At 25.6% G+C, this 26,931-nt stretch overlaps 4 protein-coding genes across 7 annotated transcripts; all 4 read left to right on the top strand.

The window, feature by feature from the left end:
* Positions 1 to 2,532, top strand: LOC128964206 (S-adenosylmethionine synthase-like). Its single transcript, XM_054310767.1, has 5 exons — positions 1 to 298; positions 423 to 623; positions 1,208 to 1,866; positions 1,936 to 2,069; positions 2,275 to 2,532. The coding sequence occupies exons 1-5, from the start codon at positions 184 to 186 to the stop codon at positions 2,375 to 2,377; spliced, it is 1,212 nt and encodes a 403-aa protein (XP_054166742.1). The 5' UTR covers positions 1 to 183; the 3' UTR covers positions 2,378 to 2,532.
* A 4,180-nt stretch (positions 2,533 to 6,712) lies between these two features.
* Positions 6,713 to 11,021, top strand: LOC128963867 (uncharacterized). 4 transcript variants are annotated; one of them, XM_054310397.1, is made up of 4 exons: positions 6,713 to 7,229; positions 8,342 to 9,522; positions 10,026 to 10,139; positions 10,214 to 11,021. In XM_054310397.1, exons 2-4 carry the CDS (start codon positions 8,643 to 8,645, stop codon positions 10,996 to 10,998), a joined length of 1,779 nt encoding a protein of 592 aa, XP_054166372.1. In that variant the 5' UTR covers positions 6,713 to 7,229; positions 8,342 to 8,642; the 3' UTR covers positions 10,999 to 11,021. The 4 variants fall into 4 exon arrangements, with proteins under 4 accessions (XP_054166372.1, XP_054166370.1, XP_054166371.1 ...); XM_054310395.1 differs by having other exon boundaries at positions 8,336 to 9,522; XM_054310396.1 differs by lacking the exon at positions 6,713 to 7,229 and adding an exon at positions 7,824 to 7,841 and having other exon boundaries at positions 8,336 to 9,522.
* Positions 11,022 to 15,475: 4,454 nt separating this feature from the next.
* On the top strand, positions 15,476 to 16,637 carry LOC128963860 (AF4/FMR2 family member lilli-like). The gene has a single exon (XM_054310385.1). It carries the CDS (start codon positions 15,553 to 15,555, stop codon positions 16,525 to 16,527), a length of 975 nt encoding a protein of 324 aa, XP_054166360.1. The 5' UTR covers positions 15,476 to 15,552; the 3' UTR covers positions 16,528 to 16,637.
* A 1,358-nt stretch (positions 16,638 to 17,995) lies between these two features.
* On the top strand, positions 17,996 to 25,900 carry LOC128963962 (transmembrane protein 41A-like). The gene is made up of 4 exons (XM_054310514.1): positions 17,996 to 18,093; positions 25,051 to 25,213; positions 25,335 to 25,635; positions 25,721 to 25,900. Exons 1-4 carry the CDS (start codon positions 17,996 to 17,998, stop codon positions 25,888 to 25,890), a joined length of 732 nt encoding a protein of 243 aa, XP_054166489.1. The 3' UTR covers positions 25,891 to 25,900.
* The last annotated feature ends 1,031 nt before the right edge of the window (positions 25,901 to 26,931 follow it).

Here is a 26,931-nt window from a genome sequence, read left to right as displayed (position 1 = left end):
TGCTTTCAATGCATTCAAACAACACTTTAAACGCTTGTAAACACATGTCTCTCACTCTCTCTTTACTATATTATTGCTAACAATTAATTGAATGCACTTTTGCTATCAATTTGTTAATTGTTTAGCAATTATTTGAAACACAGATATAATTAACTGAAGAAAAAATAGTGAAAGTAGAAGAATATGTCACAAGAGATTACCACTAATGGCTGCAAAACTAATGGCCACACGAACGGACATTCGGCCATTTCGGAAACATTCCTCTTTAGTTCGGAATCGGTAGGCGAAGGACATCCCGGTATGTATTGACCATCCGATGACTCATTTGTCTATATATCAACTATTGTATTACTAATTGGGTTTTTGTGGATCAATTGATTAATGTCTTGATTGTAATGATTTTTTTTTATTTGTCTAAATAGACAAAATGTGTGACCAAATAAGCGATGCCGTACTGGACGCCTATTTACGACAAGATCCCGAATCGAAGATTGCTTGCGAAACGGCCACCAAATCAGGACTTATTGTAGTGTTCGGTGAGATTACGTCCACTGCAAGTGTGGACTTAGATTCGGTTATCCGCGAAACGGTTAAGAAGATTGGTTACGACGACCACACAAAAGGTAATACATTTTTATTGTGAAAATTAATATTAAGATATTTTCAATTAGTTTTATTTTAATAAAAATTCTATACATTTAAGTACACAAAAAAATGATTAAAATTAATGATAATAATTAATGTAAATAACATATTACAACAATTTTGTAACATTTTTTTTATTAATGTATTTATATTCAAGGATTCAATCGTTTATATTAATGATGAATATAAAAATATTAATTTTTTCTCTTAGATTTGCTAATATATAGATATATTATAAATGATTTTCTTAATTACAGTAGTTTTTATTTTTCTTAATAATTGCTTTTATAAACTGTATGTATAAATGACTTGATTTTTCAATTTTACAAATTCCTTATTTTTTAAAATTATATATTCTTTATGTATTTTAATAATTATCAAATTTGATGTTTAAAATTGATTAATAATTTAAATTTAAAAAGATTAATTATAGTGTTATAACATTAATATATTAAGGGCTAGAATTTTAACATTTCATTTAAAATAATAATTGCTTATTTTGATACCTTCAGTGGTTTTCTTTATAACAGGTAATTTAAATATAATTATTTTTTAAAAATAGGAATTGACTACAAAAATTGTGAAGTTTTAATAAAAATGGATAAACAAAGCCATGAAATAGCTTCGGGTGTTCACGTAAACAAAAACATTGAAGATATCGGTGCTGGAGATCAGGGACTTATGTTTGGCTACGCAACCGATGAGACCGATGAGTGTATGCCATTGACAGTTGTATTGTCGCGAAAACTAAATGAAAAGATGGCTGAACTTCGAAGAGATGGTACGTTTTGGTGGGCCAGACCTGACTCTAAGACACAGGTGACCTGTGAGTATCACTTCAAAGATGGTGCGGCCATTCCAGTTCGAGTCCATACGATTGTAGTGTCGATCCAGCACTCGGATGACGTTGAGCTAGACTTTCTCAGAAATGAGATAATGGAAAAAGTTATAAAAGTGGAGATTCCCGAAAAATATTTGGACACAAAGACTGTTTATCATATTAATCCTTGTGGTAAATTTGTTTTGGGTGGACCAGCTTGCGATGCAGGTCTAACTGGTCGCAAGATTATTGTCGACACTTATGGTGGTTGGGGTGGACACGGAGGTGGTGCTTTCTCTGGAAAAGACCCTACTAAAGTGGACAGATCTGCAGCTTATGCGGCCCGTTGGGTGGCCAAGTCGTTGGTGGTATCGGAACTTTGCAAGAGATGTCTGGTCCAGGTTTGACATCAATGACTGACTCTTTGATTAGCGTATAAAATGTTAATAAATTTTTATTGTCTATAATAGGTGTCATACGCTATAGGAATTGCCGAACCGCTGTCTATAACTGTATTCACTTACGGAACGTCCCAAAAGAGTCAGAAGGAATTGGTTAATATCATTAAAAACAACTTTGATTTGAGACCCGGTATTATCATTAGGTTAGTCATCCCTTTAGTACTTACGGTATTTCGTAATTATATTAAAATGCTAATGATAAGCAATTTTTGTAAATATGCAATTTCATTGTTAAATTAACATTAAAAATAAGTTTATAGCACTAATTATTATTTTGAAGATATAATTGTTTAATAGTAAACTTATATTATTTTCATAATTACCTGTAAATCTGATTTAATATAACAGGGATTTGGATCTAAAGAAGCCGATATACCAGAGCACCAGTGTTTACGGTCACTTTGGACGCGTAGACTTTCCCTGGGAAGTTCCCAAACACTTGATTTTTTGATGATTGAACAAAATATTAATTATTTAATAAAAAAAACATTAATCGAAATGATTTTTTATATACATTTTAAAAATTGTTTAGACAATATATTAAATTTTTGAGTTTTATAATATAGCAATAATTTTTATTGTATCCATACAAATTATAATGATTCATATTAAATTTAGTTTATATGAATTATCTGTAATATTTTTTGAAAGTTTATTTTGAATATGTATTTTGTTTTATTACTGTATACACAATAAAAGTTTTTTTTAATTCTATTTTGATTGATTTTTTAAATAGTTTAACATAACTTTTATTTTAATTAAATTTTATTATAAGCATTAACAATTACCGATACTCTAAATGTTTTATTACTTTTCTTATTTGTATCTATTTATTGACTTCAAATACATTGTTTATTCCATTAATTTTAATCACATTATTTTACTAGAATTATATAATAAGTACTGTAGAAGTATAATACAAGTAAATTTTAACATTTAAAAAACAAATTAATTTTAAATAAAATTAATAAAAATGTACTTATATGTACTAATAAAAAACATAAAATTTTTAATTGTGCTTGTTAGATAGTTGTTATTAAACGTGACTATTATAGTAATTATGCAAATTATAAGTTAAAGTTAATACTATACTGACAAGGTTAATTTGTAAATAAACTAAAACATAAGTACAATTACAATAAATTCTAAAAAATATATACATGTTAATAGTTAATTATAATATAATACAAATTGTAAGTTTAATTTACGTGGATAGCACTTATAGAAACAATTATTTTAGTTGATTTGTGTACACTAGTGTTTAGGTACTCACTTATACTTTTTCGGTATAAAAGCTTATTATTATTATTATTATTATTATTATTATAATAATAATAAAATTTACTTATAAATTTACATTATATATTAGGCATTTATCAAAAAATCTATCACTGATAGCACTAATAGCAATGACTGGTTATAGACATACCAGTGCTTTAAGCTGTATGACTGCAATTTGTGCTCATGAAGTGGTACTAACAAGTAAGTCAATACCGAAGCACTATAGTGTCCACAAATCAACTAAATAATTGGTGCTATAAGTTACAATTTACTTAAGTTAAACTTAAAATTTTTATTATAATTTGTAACATCAACTTTAAAAATCTTAATACAGTGTATTATAATTGTTTTTTATATTAAAATTAAATATTTTATAACTTTTTTAGAAGATTTATATATTTAGTTATTACAGTCAAAAATAATTAAATATAAGTTTCAATAGGAGTATCGTCTGAGACATTGTTGAGGTCTGGCGTCAATTCCTCTCGTTTTTTGTCACATTAGTGTTACGGGTATTAGATATATATAAAGCGCACTACAGGTTATATCCCGCTGTGTCTTAGCTTTTATTACACAAATCAAAGCAGTTTCATGTGATCGCAAACTTTTCCCGTTATTTACAATACCGTCCCGTTTGAACCAAACCTTAGATATTGATTTTTAAAAATATCAATTTGTCTTTAAATTTAAAAATTAAATTTATTAATTTGTTTTTATTTTGTTTAATTTAGTTAACTAACATTTGAATGTTTGATTGAATTAATTTATTTAAAAAAAAAGTTTAAGTACATAAAATAATTTATTAAATTACAATAATTTCATTTCATTAGATTATTTTAATTATTAATTTTAAATAGTGATAATGAATTTTTTAGTTTCTTAATTTAATAATGAATATATACTGTTACAGTATTACTGTATTTGAATGAAAAAATAACGGGACAGGATTTTAGACAAACCCAAAATCTTCAATATATAAACACTAATTTCAGTAATCTTTTAGACGGTACTGAAAATAGGTATTCATCTTCACAGGTATGAGTGTGCGAACCCACCAAACGCTGTAAAATACATTTATATATATATTCTATAAGTATTGTAATCAATAGACAAATTCCCATTATATTACAAAAATGTTTTTCTCATGTCTTTCATTTAAACATTTTTTTTACTTAATTCAAAGTTGAGTCTTGTTTAGTATTGAAAGACCAGAAAAAAGTGAGAAAATTTTATTAGTTATTATTGTTATGTATCACAAAGTTTATTGCTTTAGTGGAAATACATTCTAGAAAATTGAATAATAAATATGGATTTGGTTAAAAATTTGTATTTTTTGTTATTACTTGAAAACATTAGATATTTATTTTGTATTATAATACCTGTAATAAAATATTGATCATTGGTAATATAATAATTAAAATAATAAAATATAATATCATAAATAGTATGCAATTAATAACTTAAATTATTAAACCATAAATCAAAAATTATTATTTACATAAACTAGGGTTTTCAATTATTATATATCCTATGATTCTGTATTCAGTGTATAATAATAACATTTTTCATATATTAATAATTGTGTTTTATGTTTAAAATTATAATGTAGAAAATTCAGGGAAATTACAATATACTGTATTGTACATACTGTATGTAAAACATATATTGTATTACAAATAATACACATTATATGCACGAATTTATAAGTAATATGAAGAATATAAAGTTAACAAATTTACGATAATTATAGTCATCTGCACACCTCTGTGGCATACCTGTGCTTACAACACATGATATTATATACACACGCAAACACTTACACACACACACACACCTGTGCATACAAATTTGGTAGCCCATCGCACCTGAATCCCCAAAACAATTTACAATTGTGTTTATCTTGTTATTTGATTTTAAGCTTTAATTTCCTGTCCTATCTTTCTTGGCTTAAATATATTTAGTTTGTAAATATAGGCATTTGTTTGGTTGGTAAAAGTTAGTGACAAAATTATCTCTTGTTATAACATTTGACAGCTTAACGCCAACACCGGTGCAATGCCAGTGCCCTTAACAGCAATTTATATATAATAGTATTTTGATGTCATTTTAGATGCTTTTAAGGCCTACTGTATAGTATTGAGAATGAAATAACAGGTATAATATCTTATGGCAATATATTTGCTATTAATGTTTGGCCAACAAATAATAGGTGCGATGCGATAGTGTGTTAGCAATCATTTGGCACAATGAGCCCAAAGGGTCTCTCAGCCAAAATGGTCTCAAATAGCATTCATTTGACTTCTTTGTATTGATTCTTGAGCTGCAAATTGGTTTCACTGAACACCCGCTCATCAATACATTGAAATGCAATTGCATTTCAATAGTTTTCTTCAAAAATGAATATATATTTCAATGGTATAGTTTGAATAAGATCTGCATTTTTCTCATATTATAATATAACTATTACTAGTGATAGTTGTGAATGTGGCTAAATATCTCACACCTGGTTTATTGGGCAAAAATACCGGTGCGCTTATTCAATTGACCCGATTATAATCCGCATCAATAAACCTATTATACAGCTGTGCCGTCAAATCATTTGAAGCCTAACACTATCGCTGGACACCACTGGACACCATAGGACTGTCCTTTCAATAGCCCTTTGCAATGGACTTAGCATTTGTAGCACATATTTATGTCTTGAAATACACGCTCACAATACCCATCTATGCACTCGTCAAATGTGTTGATCTCCTCCCAGTCCTCCCCAATATCTCTGGCTTTTTTCGTGCCTTTATTTAACAACACAACAGTACAACACATTTCACTGGACTTCTCAATAATATAAGTGAATGAGATTTCCCTTCAAACTTACGGCAAAACATTTTTGTGAAAAACATTTTTCCTTATTTTCAAAACCAAAGCCTACCAGAGCTCTATACCCAATGTTACTGTTTGTTACCATTTTATGTTCAAATTTTTCACATTTGTAAAGCTTTTTACAAAAAAAAATTTAACTTTTGAAACCTTCTTCATGGCTTTAAGTTATTAAAAATTATTTATATAATAAAATATTTTAACTATTTTAGACATTTATTTTAATGTTAACAAGAAGTATATTAAGAAAAAACATTTTGCAAATATTTTATGCAATTATTTTTTTGCATATATATGCCATTCAATTAAATTTTTGCTATTCTATCAAATTGTTAAAAAATAAAATAATAGATTTAATTTTTAAATTTGCTTAAACTTTACATATAATATTTTTAATAACTAAAAATTACTGGAAATATACATTTAAAAAGCAATGATTCATTTGATTTGAATAGAGTGAAACCGGAGGCTACCATCACATGGGGTGTGATCTGTAAATCTTATGGACAGTATTTTACAAAAATCACTAATAAGTTAAGCAAAAATTGAACTCAACTATAGTGAGTGAGTGAGTGAGTGAGTGAGTGAGTGAGTGAGTGAGTGAGTGAGAGAGAGAGAGAGAGAGAGAGAGAGAGAGCTCGTACATGTGTGTTGGTTGATGTAGTTTGGCACCTGCATCAGTACAGCATTCATATAGCATACTAAGCATAGCATCTTTCACGATGGGGTGTCCAGAGTTCTGAGGCCTATGAGTGCTGTGGTGAGGGGTCTGCGTCGCCGTCCGAAGAAGTTTCACTCAAAAGGTGTTAAAGCTTTACAAAACTTGTTTTGTAGTTTAGGTGTGAAGACCAGCCCATCTATCCAAGTGCTGCTTATATGTATGTGCATAGCCTCATGAGTTTTACTGCCAACTTTATAAGCGATCAGTTAGTTTGCCAAAAGTGTGAGAGAGATCTGTGACTTTAAACACAACTGATCACTTGTATTACAACTAATCTTTATTACAGACACTGTTTTGGACATAATTTATATTTTAAGACATTAGTGATTCATTTTATTTTGTTGGCTCCAAGTGTTTAATAGTGTGTTTGGAGTGTTGGTTAGTCGTACGGCATTAAGATTATACATTGGAGTGCACCCTAAAAGTGAGAAAAAGCTTATTTTTTTGTTAAACTTTTTATATCTTTTTTTTTGCTTAACTCATTTAATGTTATTTTCTTTTCTAACTAAATCTTTGTGCCAAACACTTGAGCACTTGAATTGTGTAAATCCATAAAATTTAATCCAAAAAATCTATGTTTAGAAACGTTTAGCTAACAGTTTAAATCATCAATAGCTCCGCTATTTATCATATGTGCACTTATACTGTACTATCAGTTAGTGTTTCCCATATTTTTATAATCTTAAGCACAGTATATAATGATATAATTTATATATCAAATATTGTATTAAGTTAAACAATTGTGTTGATAGCTAAATAATTTTCAATATAATTTTGTAATATATAAAAACTCAAGTTTCTCTCTACTATAACTTCAATAACAACAAAACTTGTAAACTATGTGTTTAAGTGCAATTCAAAAATATGGTTTACATCATATGTTAGACACTAATAACTTTTAAAACAAATGTTTAGTTGAATAGTACTGAACTGTTAGATGTAATCAATAACTTTCATTGAGTTTCAAGTATTTACTGAAAAAAGATTTATATGTTATTTAAAATCGATTTCGTTTTGCTTTTCTTGTCTCTCATAAGTACTAAATATATATATATTTGAAATACACTTCCGATTTGTCGCATCACTTGTTTATATCACCAAAAATGATTGAAAATTACTTCAACTATAACTAACTGTGCTTATGATTAGTCGTAAAAATGCTTATCTATAGACTATAGATAAGATTTGTCAAAACTTTTTGTTCACACTTTCTCTTTCCCATCGATACTACTCTCAAAGCAAATATCTTTTATCGTAAACCTTATCTTAATATCTTAATAAACATTTGTTTGAATAGATTATGTATTTTAAATAGTGATTATCAAACTATATATCCATATAATATTATATAATAGTATATAACTTATTATATAATAAATTGAATCATTGGTTAGATTTGTTAGATAACTATCAATGTATATACAAACTTGATTTCTCCTAACAGTTAACTATACTGTACTCTAATATAAGCTATAAATTACTTTAAGTCAAACCCAATGTCTAATACACTGTTTGGCTCTCATTTGACAGCAATAGTTGTTGACATCGATTATCGATAGTATTGAATGCAATGAATGGCAAAAATGGCTGATTTGTTGTGATTTTTGAAAAGTAAATCAATTGAGTGATTGTGTTATTAAATTGTATCAACAAATCCACTCATTGAGTGTCACCACAAATGTCTTAAGTATTAAACAGTCAAACGTCAATCACATTTGATTGGATACATAGTTAGTGCCAAACAAATCAGTCATCGATAAGATATGAATAAAGTTTTGGTCGCTTATTGTTATCATTTCTTGAGAGACTAATCCCTGAAGATATAGGCGAAGACATAATGAAGAAGTTGAGACGCAAGATGTTAACGACACAACTATTATGGTATCAAGTGTTACAATGTCTGGCGGTTGTCATTACGGCAACGATGGCCTGCAATGTGGACATGTGTTCGCGCGAGTACTCGTCGGTTCTTCAGACATCACAATCGGTGGCGTCGACGGCCACTCGCGATCAACAACAACAATATTGTGGTTTATTGGATGCTTATCAGCACTGTTTGAAGTCGATTGGCCGGTCGTGTCGCGGAAATCTCGAGTTTCATACTTTGCAAACATTGCTGAAGACGTGGAAACACGAGCGAAACTGTTCACACGTAGTCTTTTCCGGACCCATTCGCAGACAACCGGTCAGACAGTTCCAGCGTAAGGCCGGCGGCGGCCAAACAAATGTTAATTCAAATCATAATCACATGACTCAACAGTCAATCTTCGAGCAACAAGAAGTACTGCAACAGTGTTTATCTGCCGCTTATAACTATACGATAAACACCGACCCGTCAGCGCCTATTGATGTGCGTACAGACCATCGAACTCAACGCGTGGGAACTACAAGTAGTCCGCGATCGCGGTCAAGAAGTCGGGTCAATCGCGACACACGTTTTGATAACGATATGTATATGAAAACAAAGTATTTTCCGATTAAAGGCGAGGATATAGTCTATGAAGACGAAGAACTTGGCACGAGTTCAGTGTCTCCAAGTCCTGCGCCCACATCTAAACCATCGACACCACCGTCACCACCATTAACATGTATAATATATGGTGATCCACATTTAAGGACATTTAACAATGTGTATCAAACGTGCAAATGTTTGGGTGCCTGGCCTCTCATCGATCATCCATTGTTCACCGTTCAGATCACTAACTCTAAAATTAAAGGTTTTTATAATTTAATTTACTTTTACATATACTTTAATTTAGTTAAATTACTACAGTTTTATATAGCGATAAAGTAGTTTTTAAAACACAGGTCTTATTAGTTGATAATACTGTATAATCAGTTATTTAGTATTTGTAATATAAAAAGTATTAAAAATTGTTGTTTTCAAAAGTAGATGTCGTGAATAATTAATAATTTAAATAATAATTAATTATATTTTGTAAAATGTAGTTTCTATTAAATTCCGATAAATTAGCATTTTAAACAAGAATAGTATTGGGATTTAAAGTTTAAACATAATTTGATAGCAAAACATATATTATTAATAAAACATATATAAAATATTTTTGTTGTTTATATACAAGAATCGGTAGTTTAATGTCATTTAGATTAGGATTAGATTATATTTAGTTCTAATTCTAAGTTCTAATTGTAATAATAATAATAATAATAATAATAATAATGCTTTATTGTTAATAATAATTGTGTGATTTTTTTTTAGGTACAAATCCTCAGGTATCGGGTGTGACAAAAGTGGTTGTTCTCATTCGTAAGTTTGATAAATGTGGTATTTTAGGTGATCTTTTGTATGAAGCGGACAGTCAGCCGAATCAAGGTATGCTATATTATAATATTACATTCAGACACTGTTTTTTCTAATAATTGTTGTTATATTTAATGAATAACTAGGAGGTCAGCTAATGGGTACGCCTTCGGCTACATTTTTAGACGGCAGTACTGCCAACCAAAACAATTTGGTGCGAATTACCCAATCGTCAAATAATAATGTTGTGACCATACATTTGGATCACATCGGTGTTCGTGTATATATCGGTCAATTTGAAAACTCGTCGCATCTGAATGTGGTGATCAAGTTTCGGTCGGCCACCTCAACAGTCAAACAACAATTAGTGCTCAACTCTATCAGTTCAAATTCATTGTGCAAAACCGGTTGTCCTAAAAGGGAACTCATAGACATTCGCAATATTTTAAGTTCAGCCGGTTTTGACTTAAGTGATAACAATGTAGTTGATGTCCGACAATCAGCCAAATCATCGGACAATTCTATGACTGATTATAAATCAGATGTTGTGAGTGACGATGACAACAGTGATGATGAAAGTGATGATAACACTCATGTTGAAGATGATGAACTAAAAGAGGAGTTGTGTCATGAATTATATGGTTATTATCGGCTCTCCTGTATATACGAGTCGGCCATAAAAGGGATGAAAGATGTAAATAATGCCTACCGTTTCGCCCAATCATTTGATGAAATGAAATTCATTCAGAACAGTATTCTCAACAGTGGTGTCAATAGTGTCAATCACAACGACGACAACTCTGTGATGATAATCGCCAATTCATCTTCCATTCATCGTTCATCATATAGTGTCCAATCATTACTCATCTATATTTTAATTGTTTATTTTTTATCACAATCATGCCTTAACCATAATTTTAATGTAAATTAGTTGTATAATTGTATTTAATATATTTTATCATTTATAATATAATTATAATGTAGTTATAAATAATTCAATGAATTACCGGTTATTTTTGTCAAATAATGTTAATAAAAATTGTATATAATTTTAATAATAATAATAAATTAATATTATTAATAATGATAAAAGTTTATTCATATTGTTTTATTGTTTAATGCTTTAGTCTAATGTATTTATAATTATTTAATAATTAATTTTAAGTCAAAATTTTGTACAATAATGTTAATAGAGTTTAGACGGTATGTGAGCTAAGAGCGCCAGTATGTGACTGGACATCAATTATCATTTGTTGAGGTAATTAACACTAACTATTGGGTCGACTATGTATTGGGTTATTGTGAGGTACCGGTCGGCCTAAGGGCTCGACACTAGTTTTTCAGAAATAATTGGTACCTTATTTTAAACCGTAAGCGCGATATGAAAACTGACGTCACTTAAAGGCCTGTATGTCCTTCAAAGCACAATCTACTGTTCCTCTACTAAACACAAGGTCTTTGGGATCTCCAAACTATATGCTACTCATATCAATGATGAAGACCACCTTATTTTCTTTGCTATCAGTTTGTCTATACATTTAAGGACAATGGCTTTTAAGTATAATCTATGGATAAGAAAATTAATTTTTTGTTATTAATTGCTATTAAATATCATAATATAATTTACAATATTAAGTAATGTATTAATAATGTAAATCTATGATAAATCACATTTTAGTTAAACTGTAGATAAATTTAGTAATTATATACAATACTATTGAACTACTAAAGGTAGATATGGTACTACTATTTTCACATTATAGTACATCAATGGTTAATATATGATAAGTTTATGTAAACTACTATTTAATTAAGAGAAGTATCTTAAAACTCGACTGATTTCGACTGCTCGACTGATCGACTATTGATTGTATATATTAAATATCTGGTCAATTATACTTTAAATGTAAAAATGACCAAGGGCATTATTATACTGTAGATAATTTTACACTAAACATTATTGTCATTGGTCATTTTTTATTAATTGTAAATCTAACTAGATAATAGTATAGACTGATAGAAAAAAATGATTATTTTTGTTGTAGCAGTCGATGCTATTTTACAATTAATACAAAAATGACCAATAACAATAATGTTGAGTGTAAAATTATCTATAATAATGCCCTTGGTCATTTTTACATTTAAAGTATAGTTAACCAGATATTTAATATATACTATCAATAGACGATTGTCGAGCAGTCGAAATCAGTCGAGTTTTAAGATACTCTCTTTAATTAACATTATTATACAGTATAATCATATTCTCTACTTTACCTCAAATAAGTTAACAACAATTGTTAAAAAACAAGTTAAGATAATTAACTATAAAAAATATTTTATTTATTTTAAAGATACAAATTATATAAAAATTACTTCATAAAGAAATCTTAATTTGCAAAATAATAATAAAATAATTGTTGATTTGCATTAATTCACTAAATTGACATGTTTCAATTTTATTTTTACAAAAAGTTTTAAATATAATTTAATAATTTGACATCAAGATAGCGCTATAAACAAGTTGTTTTAGATTATATTAATATAAAGTATAATATCATATGGTTTCAACTAATGGACTAATAATAAGTATTGTAAATAAAATGGTAAAAGTACCATGTTAATCTGTTAATATATAAATGTAATCTAGTATATTTGATACATACTTAAAAACGAGATGAATGTTAAATATAATATATAAATGTATTTATATATTATATGGTTTAATACTGTTTTTATTAAAAATTATAATGCTAACTTTTTATAATCATAGATTATTTAATGTAAAATTACTTAAGTTAGCATAATTGTGCTCTATTTATGTGATTATAAATAAACTAACTGTCTCATTTTAATTTACAAAAATAATTTAATTATATATATATATATATATACAGAGATTATCTATAAAAAAGAATATTAGAAAAAGATTTTTTAAAAAGTAATAATTATTTTGTTAACGTCAAGGGGTTTGTAATATAAAAGTAACGTTATATATGAATCTTAAATATAATTGGAGTAAATATAATATTAATACGATATGTGTTTACAGTAATGATTTGTCGACAGTCATAATAATAATAATAATAATAATAATAATAATAATAATAATAATAATAATAATAATAATAATAATAATAATAATAATAATAATAATAATAATAATAATAATAATAAAATAATAATAATAATAATAATAATAATAATAATAATAATAATAATAATAATAATAAAATAATAATAATAATAAAATAATAGTAATACTAAATAGTAGTAATAATAATAATAATAATATTAATAATTTGGGTTATTATTAGTTATATACTATTAAGACATTGCAGTTATTTTTATATTCAATAAGTGATTATCCCATTAATGTATTGATATGTTTGTCACACAAATGTGAGACACATATTGATTGACAACTCATTTGACGACAAAAATAATTATTATTCAATTGATTTGTAAAAATGTTTTTCATTTAATAATTTTGTCATTAACTGTGAAAACTGTTTAAAAAATAGTTTATTTATTTATTAAATTTTTGTTTATTTTTTGCTATATTTTTGTGACGATTGTGATATCAGACATCAAGAGTTGATCCACGAGTTGATGTTGTGTTGAGTGCTTAAGACATGTGACCATTGAGTTTGTAAACTAAACTAAAAGATAACAAATTCAAGAGACATGTGATTTGATTTGAGAAATAATAAGTGTTTTACATATTTAGTGAATTTGTAATTATTTTTTTGTTAATTATCTTCTTTGGACACAATTGTCTCGAAAACTCTTTTCATTAGTGTTTGCAATGTCTTCGCAACGCGAGAGACAAGAGAAGAGGGAAAGGGAGAGAAGTCAAAGACAACATCTTCAGCCAACAACAGTGTCGTCGACGAACAACAATCTATTGTTTGGCGATCCGATACGCAAGTCGGCCACCGATGACGAGACGGCCAAACGGATCAAATCCACTTTAGGTGACTTCGATTCGGTACAACTCATGCTTATCAATGACCCGAAGCCACTGCTCGGTATATCGACCCGTGAGATCACTCGCATCAAAGGCCATAAGGCAAAGATTGAACAGATTCTGTCCGAAATGAAACGGACATTACCGCCGATCACCGATTTAGACGATTTTGACGACAACGAGGGAAACCAAAATCCATACTTAAAAGCAATGAATAACACCGACGGTCACGACTACGGCTCAAATAATAATAGTTATAATGAATATCAAAGGAGTGGAGGAGGTATGCAAATGGACCGAAACAACAGAGACAGAGACGTAAATGACGGCAATAGTGATAAAACATTAAGTGACCGAACATTTGACGACCAAAAGTCTTTCAATAATTCTTTCTCGAAACAAGTGAATTGCAAAAAGAGAAAGTTATCGAAAGGTGACAATGAAAATGGCGCTAAAGGTCTTAAACAGCGACGAAGTACCAGCTCTTCAGAATCAACCGATTCGTCGAGTAATTCGTCTTCAATTTCTTCTTCATCATCGGAATCGAGCGATGAAGAGGAGGTGCATAAGGAGACGGATAAGGAAAGTATCAAACAAGAAGAGATATCAATCTCAAGACAAGAGACGCCAAAGACAGGTCAGACAGCTCAGGCACCAGAGATCGCTGTTTGGGATTTGGAGACATTCATGGATAAGAAGATAACGACGACGACCACATCGACCACTGTCTCAACGAATTCATCTTATAAAACAAGTGCTCCGAATTCATACATCGATGTCATTGATAGAGTGGCCAAAGGAGAGCTCGGCGAAGGAGACGTATCGGACAGTAGTCTAAGTTCGACGTCACAAAGCTCTGTAAGTTTGTCTCCGCCAACACCTATATCGACTCCAACGCCGACAAAGAAGCGACGAAAATCAATACAAAACAATATTAAAGATGAAGTGATTGACAATTATAAAAAATCGGTCGATAGTTCCCAAAATAATTGGTGGGAAAAGACACCAGAGATGATGACACCGAAAAACAATTCACAACAAACACATTCACAGAAGTCAGAAAAACATAGCGACTATAAAGCTATGGACAGAGTATTATCACCGCAAAAACGTTTTAAAGAAGAAATTAATGTAATCGACAATTCGTTTCCACCAAAAAACTTAATTGTGTCGATAAAGTTGACACTTTTGAAGCGAATCCCTGGAAAGACAACATATCTTGACAGTAGTTCCAGTAGTAATGACGGTCACATGAGTCCAATCGTTAATAATCATAATATGGACACTAAGGACAATAAAAACTTTATTAATGAAGATATTAATAATAATCACAGTAGTAATAATAATAAAAACAACAATAATAATATTAAAATTAATAATAAAATTAATAATAATAATAATGATAATAGTAATAATAATTTTGTGAAAATTAAAAATGAAAACAAATTAAAGTCAAATAAAGATTTTAAAACAAAAGATGAAAGAAAAGAGAAAAAGGAATCAAAAGAGTCATCGAAAATGTCTAAAAATAGTGTAAACAATATAACTAAAAGTAAGTCATCGAAAGGAGGACAACCATTACAAGACAATGATTTGCGCAATGGATTGGACACAAGTCTGTGGTCGTCCACTCCTCCAATCGTACGAGAAAATAATAACACGTTTGCCACTAATAATCCCATTAGTCAAACAAGTGTCAAACAAGAGGTTCACTCACCCACTCCGCCACAATTATTGCCACTAATGAGTAACACATCTTCACCATCACTTCCAATACCTCCCATATTAACGACAGCCGTCGCTAATGTAACACCACCGACATCAACACGAACTACTCCAGAGATCTCACCGAGTGTTGGCCAACCCGACGAGTTTCTATTGGCCGCTAAGCGACTGAAACACGCGGCCGATAAAGAGACTGATAGAACTGTGCAGACGTGCAAATACTTGGAAGCAGTTCTTTATTTTATACTCACCGGTAATGCTATGGAACAGAAGGCTAACGAACCCGACAAAGTGTGTGTCATGTATAAGGAAACACTGAATCTGATCCGAACCATAACTAACAAGTTTTCTAAGTCCCGGTCGCAACACTCAGCCGATGTGCCCACTACTGACCACAAGTTGACAACATTGTCATACAGATGTCAATCATTACTATATCTAAAGTTATCGCGGATTAAATCGAAAGAGATTCGCGACAACAATAAGATATTACAAAATACAAGTCAAGAAATGATTGCAACGACAAGTGATAATATGGTTACCATATCGTCCACACTGTGGAATGCCTTTCAAAAACAATTGTTTTTATTACAACAATACCATATGGCACATGATTTGTGGTCACAGGCTGACCATCTCATTGAAAAGTATGGCTCTTGTAAAGCATTTTTTGTAGCCTTAGATAGTGAATGCGGATCTCTGAGTCTCAACTCATCATTTGATCATTTAGTCCATTATGTCAGATCTGGACTACAGATCCTTAAATGATTTGATGATATTTTTCTATCTTTGAGATAATATATGACTAATATTATTATTAATAATGAAAATGAATTAATATAGAAATGCTGTAATGTGCATACATTGATGTTATTTTTATGTAATATGAATTGTGTATATAATTAATCAATTGATTACTTATTAATAATAATAAATTAAGTGTAATAATAATAATTTTTGTTGTATATAGATTAATTGAATTATAAATAATAATTATTGTTTATTAAGATTATTATATACTTTAGATACTATGTGATACACTAATTAATGATGTATTTCACTAAAATAATTGATTAATTGCAACTGTTATTATTTTTTTTATTTATACACACTTGTAATTATATTATTATAATTATTTTTATTTATATATATATATATATATATATATATATATATATACAGTATATTTATTACAAATATTAATTATAAATATCGAAAGTTTTATATCGATAGGCCATTAAAAATGTTTGTTTTACAATCAAAAAAATGAATACTATTTATGTTATTTTTAGATATTTAAATAATTTTTGTTAATTAAAAACACATTTATAACTGTAATTTATAAATATTGAATTATAATATATATTCTTATCGATATTATAAATATTTAATTGACAAATAAAAATTATTTTTTTAATAGTTTATAAAAAGTATTAATTTTTATTTTTCATTAATATAATATAATCGGGATTAAAGTACATAATAATTATTATTATAAAAGTCAATATTAATACTTTAGTTAAAATTAAATCCACACAACCATATTTGATAAACAAAAAAATTATCAATTGAAAATAATATGATTAGTGCAAGGTCATCCTTATTGTCTAGGTAAGTTAATCTTATGATTATTATTTTATTATTTTTTTGAGTTTACTTTTAATTTAAAATGTTACTGTTATATTTAGAAAAAAATTTAAAAATTATTTTATAGATTTACTAAACTATATGTAAATTCTCTTCAATTATTCATTCATACAAAACTTTTATTTTATAATATACTTATATAATATAAACTTTATTATAATTAATTTTTATCATCATTTTTACGGTTTACTTCACTATAAAATTTATACCAATATTAAAATTTATTAAAATTAAAAAATATATATAATTTGTTTCAATTTACAGTTACAGTACTATTAATATAACATGTGATGTGGATATCAATCACAAACAACATTTTCACACAATATATATAAACATATGTTTTCTATTATTATTATTATTTTCTTGAATGCAATGCATTATATAATAGTCACATAATATGATGTAATGTTTCCCAAGGGTTGCATAATTGAAGACAAAATTGTAACGTTGTTTGTTAATAATAATAATAATAATATTTGATAACCGTATTTATTATTATTATTTGCAAATTTTGTTTAAATTGGTTTCAAATATTTAAAGTTTATTAATAAATAATTTATTATTAATTAGTATATTATTATCAATAATGCGGACAATTTTGATACCGATTTCAGTGTTAATGTTAAGCATTGGTTGGCTCTACCTATTGGTCACAATCGCCCCAAACATTGGAAATCATAAGAGGTATTAGTTATTCAAATTGATATGAAATTTCAAATAAAATAATTTATTTTTCAATAAAAGTTTAATTATACTTTTATATATAAAATATTTAAATTATATTATTTAATAAATACAATAAAACATGACATAACACGTTGTGTGATAAGCGATAATATAATACATTAGCAATAGATTTGATTTATTGTTTGTTTTTTAATTAAATTGTTTATTAGATAAACATTAAGTTAATTAAATGTTTAATTTTGACATAAAGTGATTTAAGCATTTAAGCATGCTAATTATTTGTTGTTATTATTAAATTAAATTGTACTAATACTATACAATGTATATTCTAATGTGATTAACAAGCGCACCGGTATATTAACCCAACTAACCACCAGCACTGGTATGTTAGGTAAAGGCACAAAACAACTTTAATATAGTTAAACTAATTTTATAAATGCTATTATTTTTTATATTTTATTTATGTGTTTTATTAATTATTTAATGCTATTTTTGTTTTTTGTATTATATACAGAATTAGTGTCAATTAAGTTGTCTTATAATTAATAGAAAATATACCAAAAGTATAAATACTTTAATATATTAGTTATAGTCTATAACTTATAAGGATTGAAACAATAATCAATTGTATGTTAATTATTTAATATTATTTTGTTTTATAAACATACAAATTACATATAAGTTGTATAATATTAAAATATAAATTAGTAAACTAAAATTTTTTATATACATGTGTATATCAGTTGAATTTATTGAATTATTGACTTTAAGAAATATTTAATATACAAATATATATTTCGTTTTTTTAATGAAAAACATAATTTATATATTTTATATACTGATATAATACTATACAAAAAGATAATTATATAGTAGACAATTTAATTGCTAAAACAAAAGTCAAAGTATTATATAAACTTATCAAAATTAATACAATATTTGCAACTATTTGTATTAATTTGTATTAATGGTATTATGCTTTATAATGTATTGACAATTTAATTATAATCTACCAAATGTTTCCATTACATATAAACTTATTCATTCAATAAATAAAAACTTTTTATCCATTAATGAACTTTACTTACCATTTATATCATTAATTATATTATTGTATTAGAGAGCATAAGCCACCCTTAAGCTTACTTTTAATTTGCATATTATGTACATATTATATCATATAATTTGTATAAAACATTATTTCATATGTAATGTTAAATATAGTAATAGTTACAATGCCTTTAAGCAAAATTTTTGTTTAATTACTCTTAAAAGTAAAGTAAGAGTTTTTTCGTGTAACTGAATTAAAGTTTTAATATAGTTATAGTAGAATAGTTGTACCTTAAAAAAGTAGACATTTAAAAAAATAGAGAAAGTTTTAGTAAATAAGATATAAATTTAATTGTAATTTAAAGAATGATAAAATTTTGTAATGTCTATAAAATATGACATTTTGGCTTATGATATAAAAACACAATATATATATATATATATATTTACTAACAATACATACATTTAGTACATTATATTTTATACGTAATAATAGCGTAAATAAAACACATGAATGTTTAGGAAAAAACTGAATTTTTCTTTTTGTTTAGTTATAAGGGAAACACATTTTCAGAGATAAAAGTCAAATCAAACAAACATTTTCTATAAAAAACATTTTCAATGAATTCCGAAACACATTAAATGTCTATTTTATGGATTTTATCAGTAAAACTCTGTAAAAATATAAGGGTTATGTTTGTATTAGCAAATGTATACGAAAAATTACATAAAAATTTCTATATATGAATCAAATTTTAAAATAATAATTTGATAAATTATAAAAATACATTATATACTATATAATATATAGTATCACATTTATTTTGGATAAGAAATAATATTACACTCAATGTAATGTATTTTATCAGTAAATTATTATTATAAATAGATTAAAGTTAAAATATTATTCATGTGTAATTATATTTTTTTGAAAAATTTTACAGAATTAAAAAATTATGAGTAAATTAATTAGATTATAGTAAATTACAGCTAAATAAACAACGTTTAAATAAAAAAATAATCTCTTGTTTGTATTTAACTTAGAGAATAATTTTGAATTGTTTCTCTCATTTATATATATTATTTAACTTTTTTTGTATTTAAATACTGTAATATTATTGCACTAATATTATATGCTTTATTTGCAGATAATTTTGATGTATAAATATTTTTACCATAAAATTAAATAATAAGACAAAAATTATTTAAAAGATCTAAAAATACAGTATTATTACTATAATTAGTATAAAATTATGAAATAGCTAAGAGTCGTTTTTACTTAATAACTATATAAAGATATTAATATGTTTGCAACCAATTTTTCTTGCAACTGGAATTTCTGGCAAATTATAATGATATACAAGTTTTCATGTAACTCAGCACAGGTATGTGAGGACAGGGATATGTCATATACAAACAATAAAACCTAGAGGAATTCTGATTAGACTATTTTGTATATAATTTAAATTTATATGATACGTGTTTGAGGAAATTTATTGAAATTATTTAGTTTATTCATAGATTACATTTGATATGAAAATTGGGATTTTTCAATTATTAATACATAAAAATACCTTGATAGAATTCGGTGAATTAATTTTAAATTATCAATCATTTTGAACATATTTTATATTGAATATAATCAACTAGCACAAATACTTTTTAGATACTGTTATAACTCATAAATTGTTTTATACAAATGGTTTTATAAATTAGATACAAAATACTACTGTATTAGATTATAATTGCAAACTTTATTTAAATTAATATCTAAAAAAGTATTTGTGCTAGTTGATTGTATTCAATATAAAATATATTCAAAATGATTGATAATTTAAAACTAATTTCCTCTATTTGTTTAAAATTAATAACTGGTAAAAAAGTAATTATGTTACAAATAAAATATTATTTTAAGATAATTAAAATAATGATAATTATATCTACTTTATATAAGAATGTTTTTTATAAATTACTTTTATTTTTTACATTTAACAAAAATTATTTATTTTTAAATTTTACTCAAAATAAAATATTATCAATTTAAGAATTAGTTAACAGAAAAAATAAAATAATTAAAAATTAATTTAATACTAATTTTACTATTTTATATAAGTATATAATATTATTTTAATAAAAATATTTAACTGAAAAACTTAATAATTATATATTTGTTCGAAAATGTAATTATGTTACAATTAGAATATTATTTTAAGATAATTAAGATAATATTAACTAAATATTCTGTAAAATTTAATAATTTTTAAATTTAGTTTGCATTTTAAAGGCAGAATTATTTTTTACTTTTATAAATTTAATTAAAGTTATAGTTTTTATTAATTTTAGAAAATAATTCGAAAATTTAAGGAATTTATTGGTAATATTCCTACTTTCCTGGGATCATCTTTCCATTTACACGAGAATTTTGGGAATTTTTAGGAATTTTCTCTTGACCCCTGAATTTTAAAATTTTGAGATAATTGTCGTTTAAAATACAATAAAAAGTATACCCACTCTATACCACCTTTTAAATCAAAAAACCTTGCTTATCCCTGATATAATAATAATAACAAATATATATTAAGTGTAATGTATTTTTTGTTTCAAAATTAATGGCAATTACTTGTATAAAAATGTTATACTGGTACTCGCAATTGAAAGAGACGCATTTTATATATAATAAAGTAACTTTGTTTTTGTGTGACCCATGTGTTATCTACAAATTGTATTTTTTTACAATTAAGTACAATCATCATTAGTCTATAATTGTCTTATTCAAGATTTTTGATAAATCTTTTTATTAATCTTTTACATGGGTTAAAGTCACATGACGTCTAAGGCAGATATGCCATAAAAAACATATATTGTCCTGTAATTATAGAAACAATGGCCGACAAAAATATTAATAGAATATATTCTAAAGCCTTATGTGTGAAGACTTGTCAGACATAATAAAAAAACTAAAAAGATGAATGAGTAGATGTGGAAGACAAAAAAAGTTCATAAAAAATATCAAAAGTTAAAATCGAAAAATTGTATGAATTTATAAAATTATTTCACAAGTTTTCTTGAAAATAAATAAAAGAGATATTATATTTTTATTTATTAAATTCTAAATAACATTTGCCAACAATTTTCGAAAGATATGTATAATATCTTTAAGTACTATCTACTTTTACTTCTTATCTATGGGCTACATATGCAAAAATATAGCAACTATTATATTTATATCAAATAATAACGGATTTATAAAATGAAATTAAACCTTTTATATATCATTATATTCAACATATATTGCTTTGTTAAATTACTATTTGCTTTGATTAATCTAACACTTCTTTGAGTGTAAAAAATCAAAATTTGTGAAGGGGTCCAAAATGGTAATCGAAGGGGTTTTCGATTTAAAATCATAAGAAGTGGTTTACTGAAGATATTCAAAATTATCATAACAAATGAAGAGATATTATAGAATCAAATGACATATAAATAATTAATTAAACTTCAATAACTTTTTAAAAAAATTAATTTAAAAATGTAGTTATGAATGCGTCTCTTATAATTGCGATCCCTAGTATTTTAAAGATTGTAAACCAATGATTAATAAGTATAATTGACAAGTTTTTATTATGCAAAATGAAAGTAATATATAATACAAATATTATACTGTATTATACAATACAATATTTTGATAGAAATTTAGACAATTAAAAAAAGGATTTTCAATTATTTAAGCATAACTAATGATAAAATATGATATTAAAAATAGATAAAAATACTACATTAAAAATATATAATGATTAGTTTTTATACATAAATTATATATTTAAAAATTTTTACATTAAACAAAACATCTTGATTTTTAATAAATTATTTCTTAGTTTTTTATTGTTTGAATTGTATCTTATTTTTTACTTATAATCAAATATTTAGTTTTTTAAAATTTAGTTATAAATATAAAGTTGAAATTTATTTTTAAAAAGAATTTTGTGATTATATAAAATATGTATCACATGTTACTATAATATTAAATATATTAAAATCTAGTATTTTTTATTTAAATGTTATAAAAGAAATTTAGAATGTAATTCTTTATTTATAATTTATGATTAGTTAACATTTTAAAAAATGTAATTAGATTTTATAATTATAAAAAGTATATGTTTAACGATAATTGTTTACTTTGTTTAACAAACGGCTATTTGTTGACTAAAATGTTTTATTTACTTTTGTTTGTTTAAAAAAAAACTGAATTACTCGGTCAGTCTAAAAGTTTGTAAATATATTAATTGCTTGAATTATAATATTAGAGTTTGTTTATAGTTATTAGTTTTATTAAATGAGATTTAGTTTTAGCTCTATATTTATGTAATATTCATAAATATTTAATCAATATTATTGTTGAATAGATTATAGTGTTTAGTTTATAAAGGTTTTATGAATATCATAATACAGTAATTATGACAAAATTATTATGCCTAGAATAAATATATTATCATAAAAAACTAATTATAATTTTTAAATATTATAATAAATGAAGTATCTAATGAAAACAAAAAGGATTTATATTTTATGAATTTTTTTTTGTTTATTACTTTAATATTTTTTCCTATAATGATTATTATACTAAACTCTAAATGTAAATAAAAAAAATTAATTTTGGCAAAATTATTGATATTTTTGTTTATAAATATTGAAAGTTTGAAAAATGTCTTTTATGTGTTGTACGTGATATTGATATCGATTGGTTAGTTAGCATTTTTTATTGGTTAGACATTTGTAATCTATATACAGATAGATAGTATAGACATGAAGATTGTCTTAATTGTGCGATAATTTTAAGGAATAAATTGTTTGTTAAGCCATTAGTGTGTAATTATTATAAGTATAATGTTGAAGACAAGCAATTTTGTCATTTAAGTAAAATCAATTATGTTTTGTTTTACTTAAGCTTATAGTCAGAAACATTGAGTTTTACTTTTGAAAAAAACGATTGTCTAAAATAAGTCATTGATTTTTATGTCAGGCATTTCCTATTAAACTAGTATTTAATTAAACTTTTGTTTTTCAAACTTATTAATTAAATATTTTCTGTACTATTAATAGCGGGTAATAGTGATATATATTATACAAATGACATATTAATGCTAATCATGTCATTTCATGTCATCAAATAAGTGTTGACATTGATTTTTTGAGAGTATTTATTATGAATTAAAGCATATTATTAATTTAGATGATATATTACTGTATATATCCTCTTGATGATAGTTTTTATCACATAACATACATATTAATTTATATTATTTATTATTTACAACATTAAGCTTGTTTTTGGCTCATTTGATAAATTATTGGAAAATATAATATTCAATATATTTATTAATAATAAAAATGTGGTAACAAAATATAAATTTATATTATGTATTATGAATTTAAATACAAGTAAATATAAATTTAGGATATTATAGTTTTCTTAGTTTTAATATTATTATAAATAAGTTGTAATTTTTATTTTATATAAATAATTTTATATAGTATATTTGAATATCTACATTATGCGTTTATTTATTGTAATATTTATACATTAATATTGTAAATTTTTAAACATTTGCTAGTGTCTACAATGATAACTTTATGATAATATATATTTTTAATGTTAAACTTATGTTTTACTTGTTTATATATAAAATTAATAAATTGAATGTTTTTATTGTGTAAAAACTATCCTTATTATACATTTTCAGAAAACATATGCTTTTTAACATAAAAACTTGACTTTTTAGTTGTTTAAACTCTTTTTAAGGGTATTATCTAAATGTTTGATCTAAACATAAATGAAAAATGTATTGATTTTTTTGGTATTTATATCTTTTTATATCCTTTTTATATGTATTGAAATGATTGAAGCGAATCGGATTCACTGCGATTTCCCAATAGTCTGACACAATTGAAACAACTATCGGATCTATTGATGGCTTACAGTCAAGTGAACGGCACATATGTTTTTATACTGTTTTGTTCAGCCTATCTGTTCAAACAAACGTTTGCAATTCCCGGCTCACTATTTTTGGTCAGTTACATAACAACAACTAATGTCCTTTTTTGTTGCCCACAATTATCAATGAAATGGTATTATTATTGTGTTTTAATATAATATTTGTTGTATTTGTACCGTATTTGTAAATATCCAGAATCTATTGGCCGGTGCTCTCTATGGTGTTTGGCTGTCATTCCCATTGTGTTGTCTGTTGACGGCAATCGGCGCATCGTTTTGCTATACATTGTCTGCCATTTCCGGTAAACATTATGTGATTAGGTATTTCCCGAAACGTGTTGAATGGTTTCATCAAAAAGTGATGGCCAATAGATCACAACTTATTTATGTATTACTGTTTTTGCGATTGTTTCCAATGACTCCCAATTGGTTTTTAAACATTGCGTCGCCTATTATTCAAATACCTATTCATCTATTTTTCATATCTGTATTCATAGGTTTGCATAAACTTTATATTAGCATAATATCAATGGATAACATTTTTTTCATATATATTTATGATACATATGACATAACAAATAGGTCTAATGCCATATAACTTTGTTTGTGTCCAAACGGGATCTATTTTATCACAATTACAGTCATTAGACGACGTGTTGGACACATCGACTGTACTTAAACTGATTGCCATCGCTATGATTGCTCTTTTGCCCGGATTTTTATTTAAAAGAAAAAAAGACAAAATTCAATGAATAGTATAATACTGTATAATCAGTTAATTTTTATTTAAATTCTTTTATTTTAATAACAAACTTATATATATATACATATATCAACAATACATGACTTATTATATTAATTTTCTAACAAATAGATGTTATTTTTATACAATTTAAATGTACAATTACATATTATATGTTTGTGTGTATGTGTGTTTTATCACATTTATATTTATTAATTTATTTGGATAATAAATAATTTTTATTTTATAGATTTGTTTATTTTTTATAAATGCTATTTTGTATAATATATTTTTATTTTATTAAAACACTTTTTACTGTGTTTAAAAATTAATATATAAAATATAATTTATTTATTTTTGATATCTATAGTGGAAAAGTGCTTTAATAATATTGAAAAAAACACAATTAAATTTGATTTAGAAGTTCAAATAAAAACAACAACTACCAAAAAAGGAAAGTTATAGCAAATATAAAATCTTAAAAATATTCAATTATTTATATTTATATTTTTCTGTTGTGAAAAATAATGACTAGAATAATAAATTGTTGTATAATATTATACTATATATTGAAAAAGTATTGAAAAGCATTGAATAATAATAATACTAAAAAAAGCAAAATAGGATTCACCGGAGTCTTATACGTGGCAACTGTCGATTCTATGGGCAAACAAGCTATCGGTGCGATCGATAATATCAATTGAGCACAAATTTTATGCTAGACTTTTCCTATAGTGTATATATTTATAACGTATACATATTTCCAGAATAATTTAATAAACCAACACAAAAATATGGTCCTAAAAATTTGCATGAATTTTTTCTTATTTCCCAAAAGTTATACATATATTTTATGTAATTTTATACTGTATATTCACTATATTTAATATTTTGGCCCAAAATTCATGTTTTTTAAATAAAATTTTGATGAATATTAAGATATTACAGATTTTTTTTGTAAATTTATTCTTTAGTAGGAATAACTTAAATCATATGAGTTATCAATGAAATGTTATTGAATTTTGAATTTTGTTTATATATTCTCAAGAGA

The sequence above is a fragment of the Oppia nitens genome, unplaced genomic scaffold, assembly GCF_028296485.1.
Source record: "Oppia nitens isolate AA-2021 unplaced genomic scaffold, nextdenovo-longstitch-racon4-pilon3 scaffold8_pilon_pilon_pilon, whole genome shotgun sequence".
NCBI lineage: Eukaryota > Metazoa > Arthropoda > Arachnida > Sarcoptiformes > Oppiidae > Oppia > Oppia nitens.
The sequence above is the reverse complement of the archived record's forward strand: the minus strand, read 5'-3'. Positions and strand labels throughout refer to the sequence as shown.

Coding starts and splice junctions, on each gene's coding strand:
- LOC128964206 (XM_054310767.1), top strand. CDS start 184: ATGTCACAAGAGATTACCACTAATGGCTGCAAAACTAATGGCCACACG. Junction 299..422: donor GGTAGGCGAAGGACATCCCG/GTATGTATTGAC, acceptor TTGTCTAAATAG/ACAAAATGTGTGACCAAATA. Junction 1,867..1,935: donor GCAAGAGATGTCTGGTCCAG/GTTTGACATCAA, acceptor TGTCTATAATAG/GTGTCATACGCTATAGGAAT.
- LOC128963867 (XM_054310397.1), top strand. CDS start 8,643: ATGAAGAAGTTGAGACGCAAGATGTTAACGACACAACTATTATGGTAT. Junction 9,523..10,025: donor CACTAACTCTAAAATTAAAG/GTTTTTATAATT, acceptor ATTTTTTTTTAG/GTACAAATCCTCAGGTATCG. Junction 10,140..10,213: donor GGACAGTCAGCCGAATCAAG/GTATGCTATATT, acceptor ATGAATAACTAG/GAGGTCAGCTAATGGGTACG.
- LOC128963860 (XM_054310385.1), top strand. CDS start 15,553: ATGTCTAAAAATAGTGTAAACAATATAACTAAAAGTAAGTCATCGAAA.
- LOC128963962 (XM_054310514.1), top strand. CDS start 17,996: ATGCGGACAATTTTGATACCGATTTCAGTGTTAATGTTAAGCATTGGT. Junction 25,214..25,334: donor TTCCCGGCTCACTATTTTTG/GTCAGTTACATA, acceptor GTAAATATCCAG/AATCTATTGGCCGGTGCTCT. Junction 25,636..25,720: donor TTTCATATCTGTATTCATAG/GTTTGCATAAAC, acceptor CATAACAAATAG/GTCTAATGCCATATAACTTT.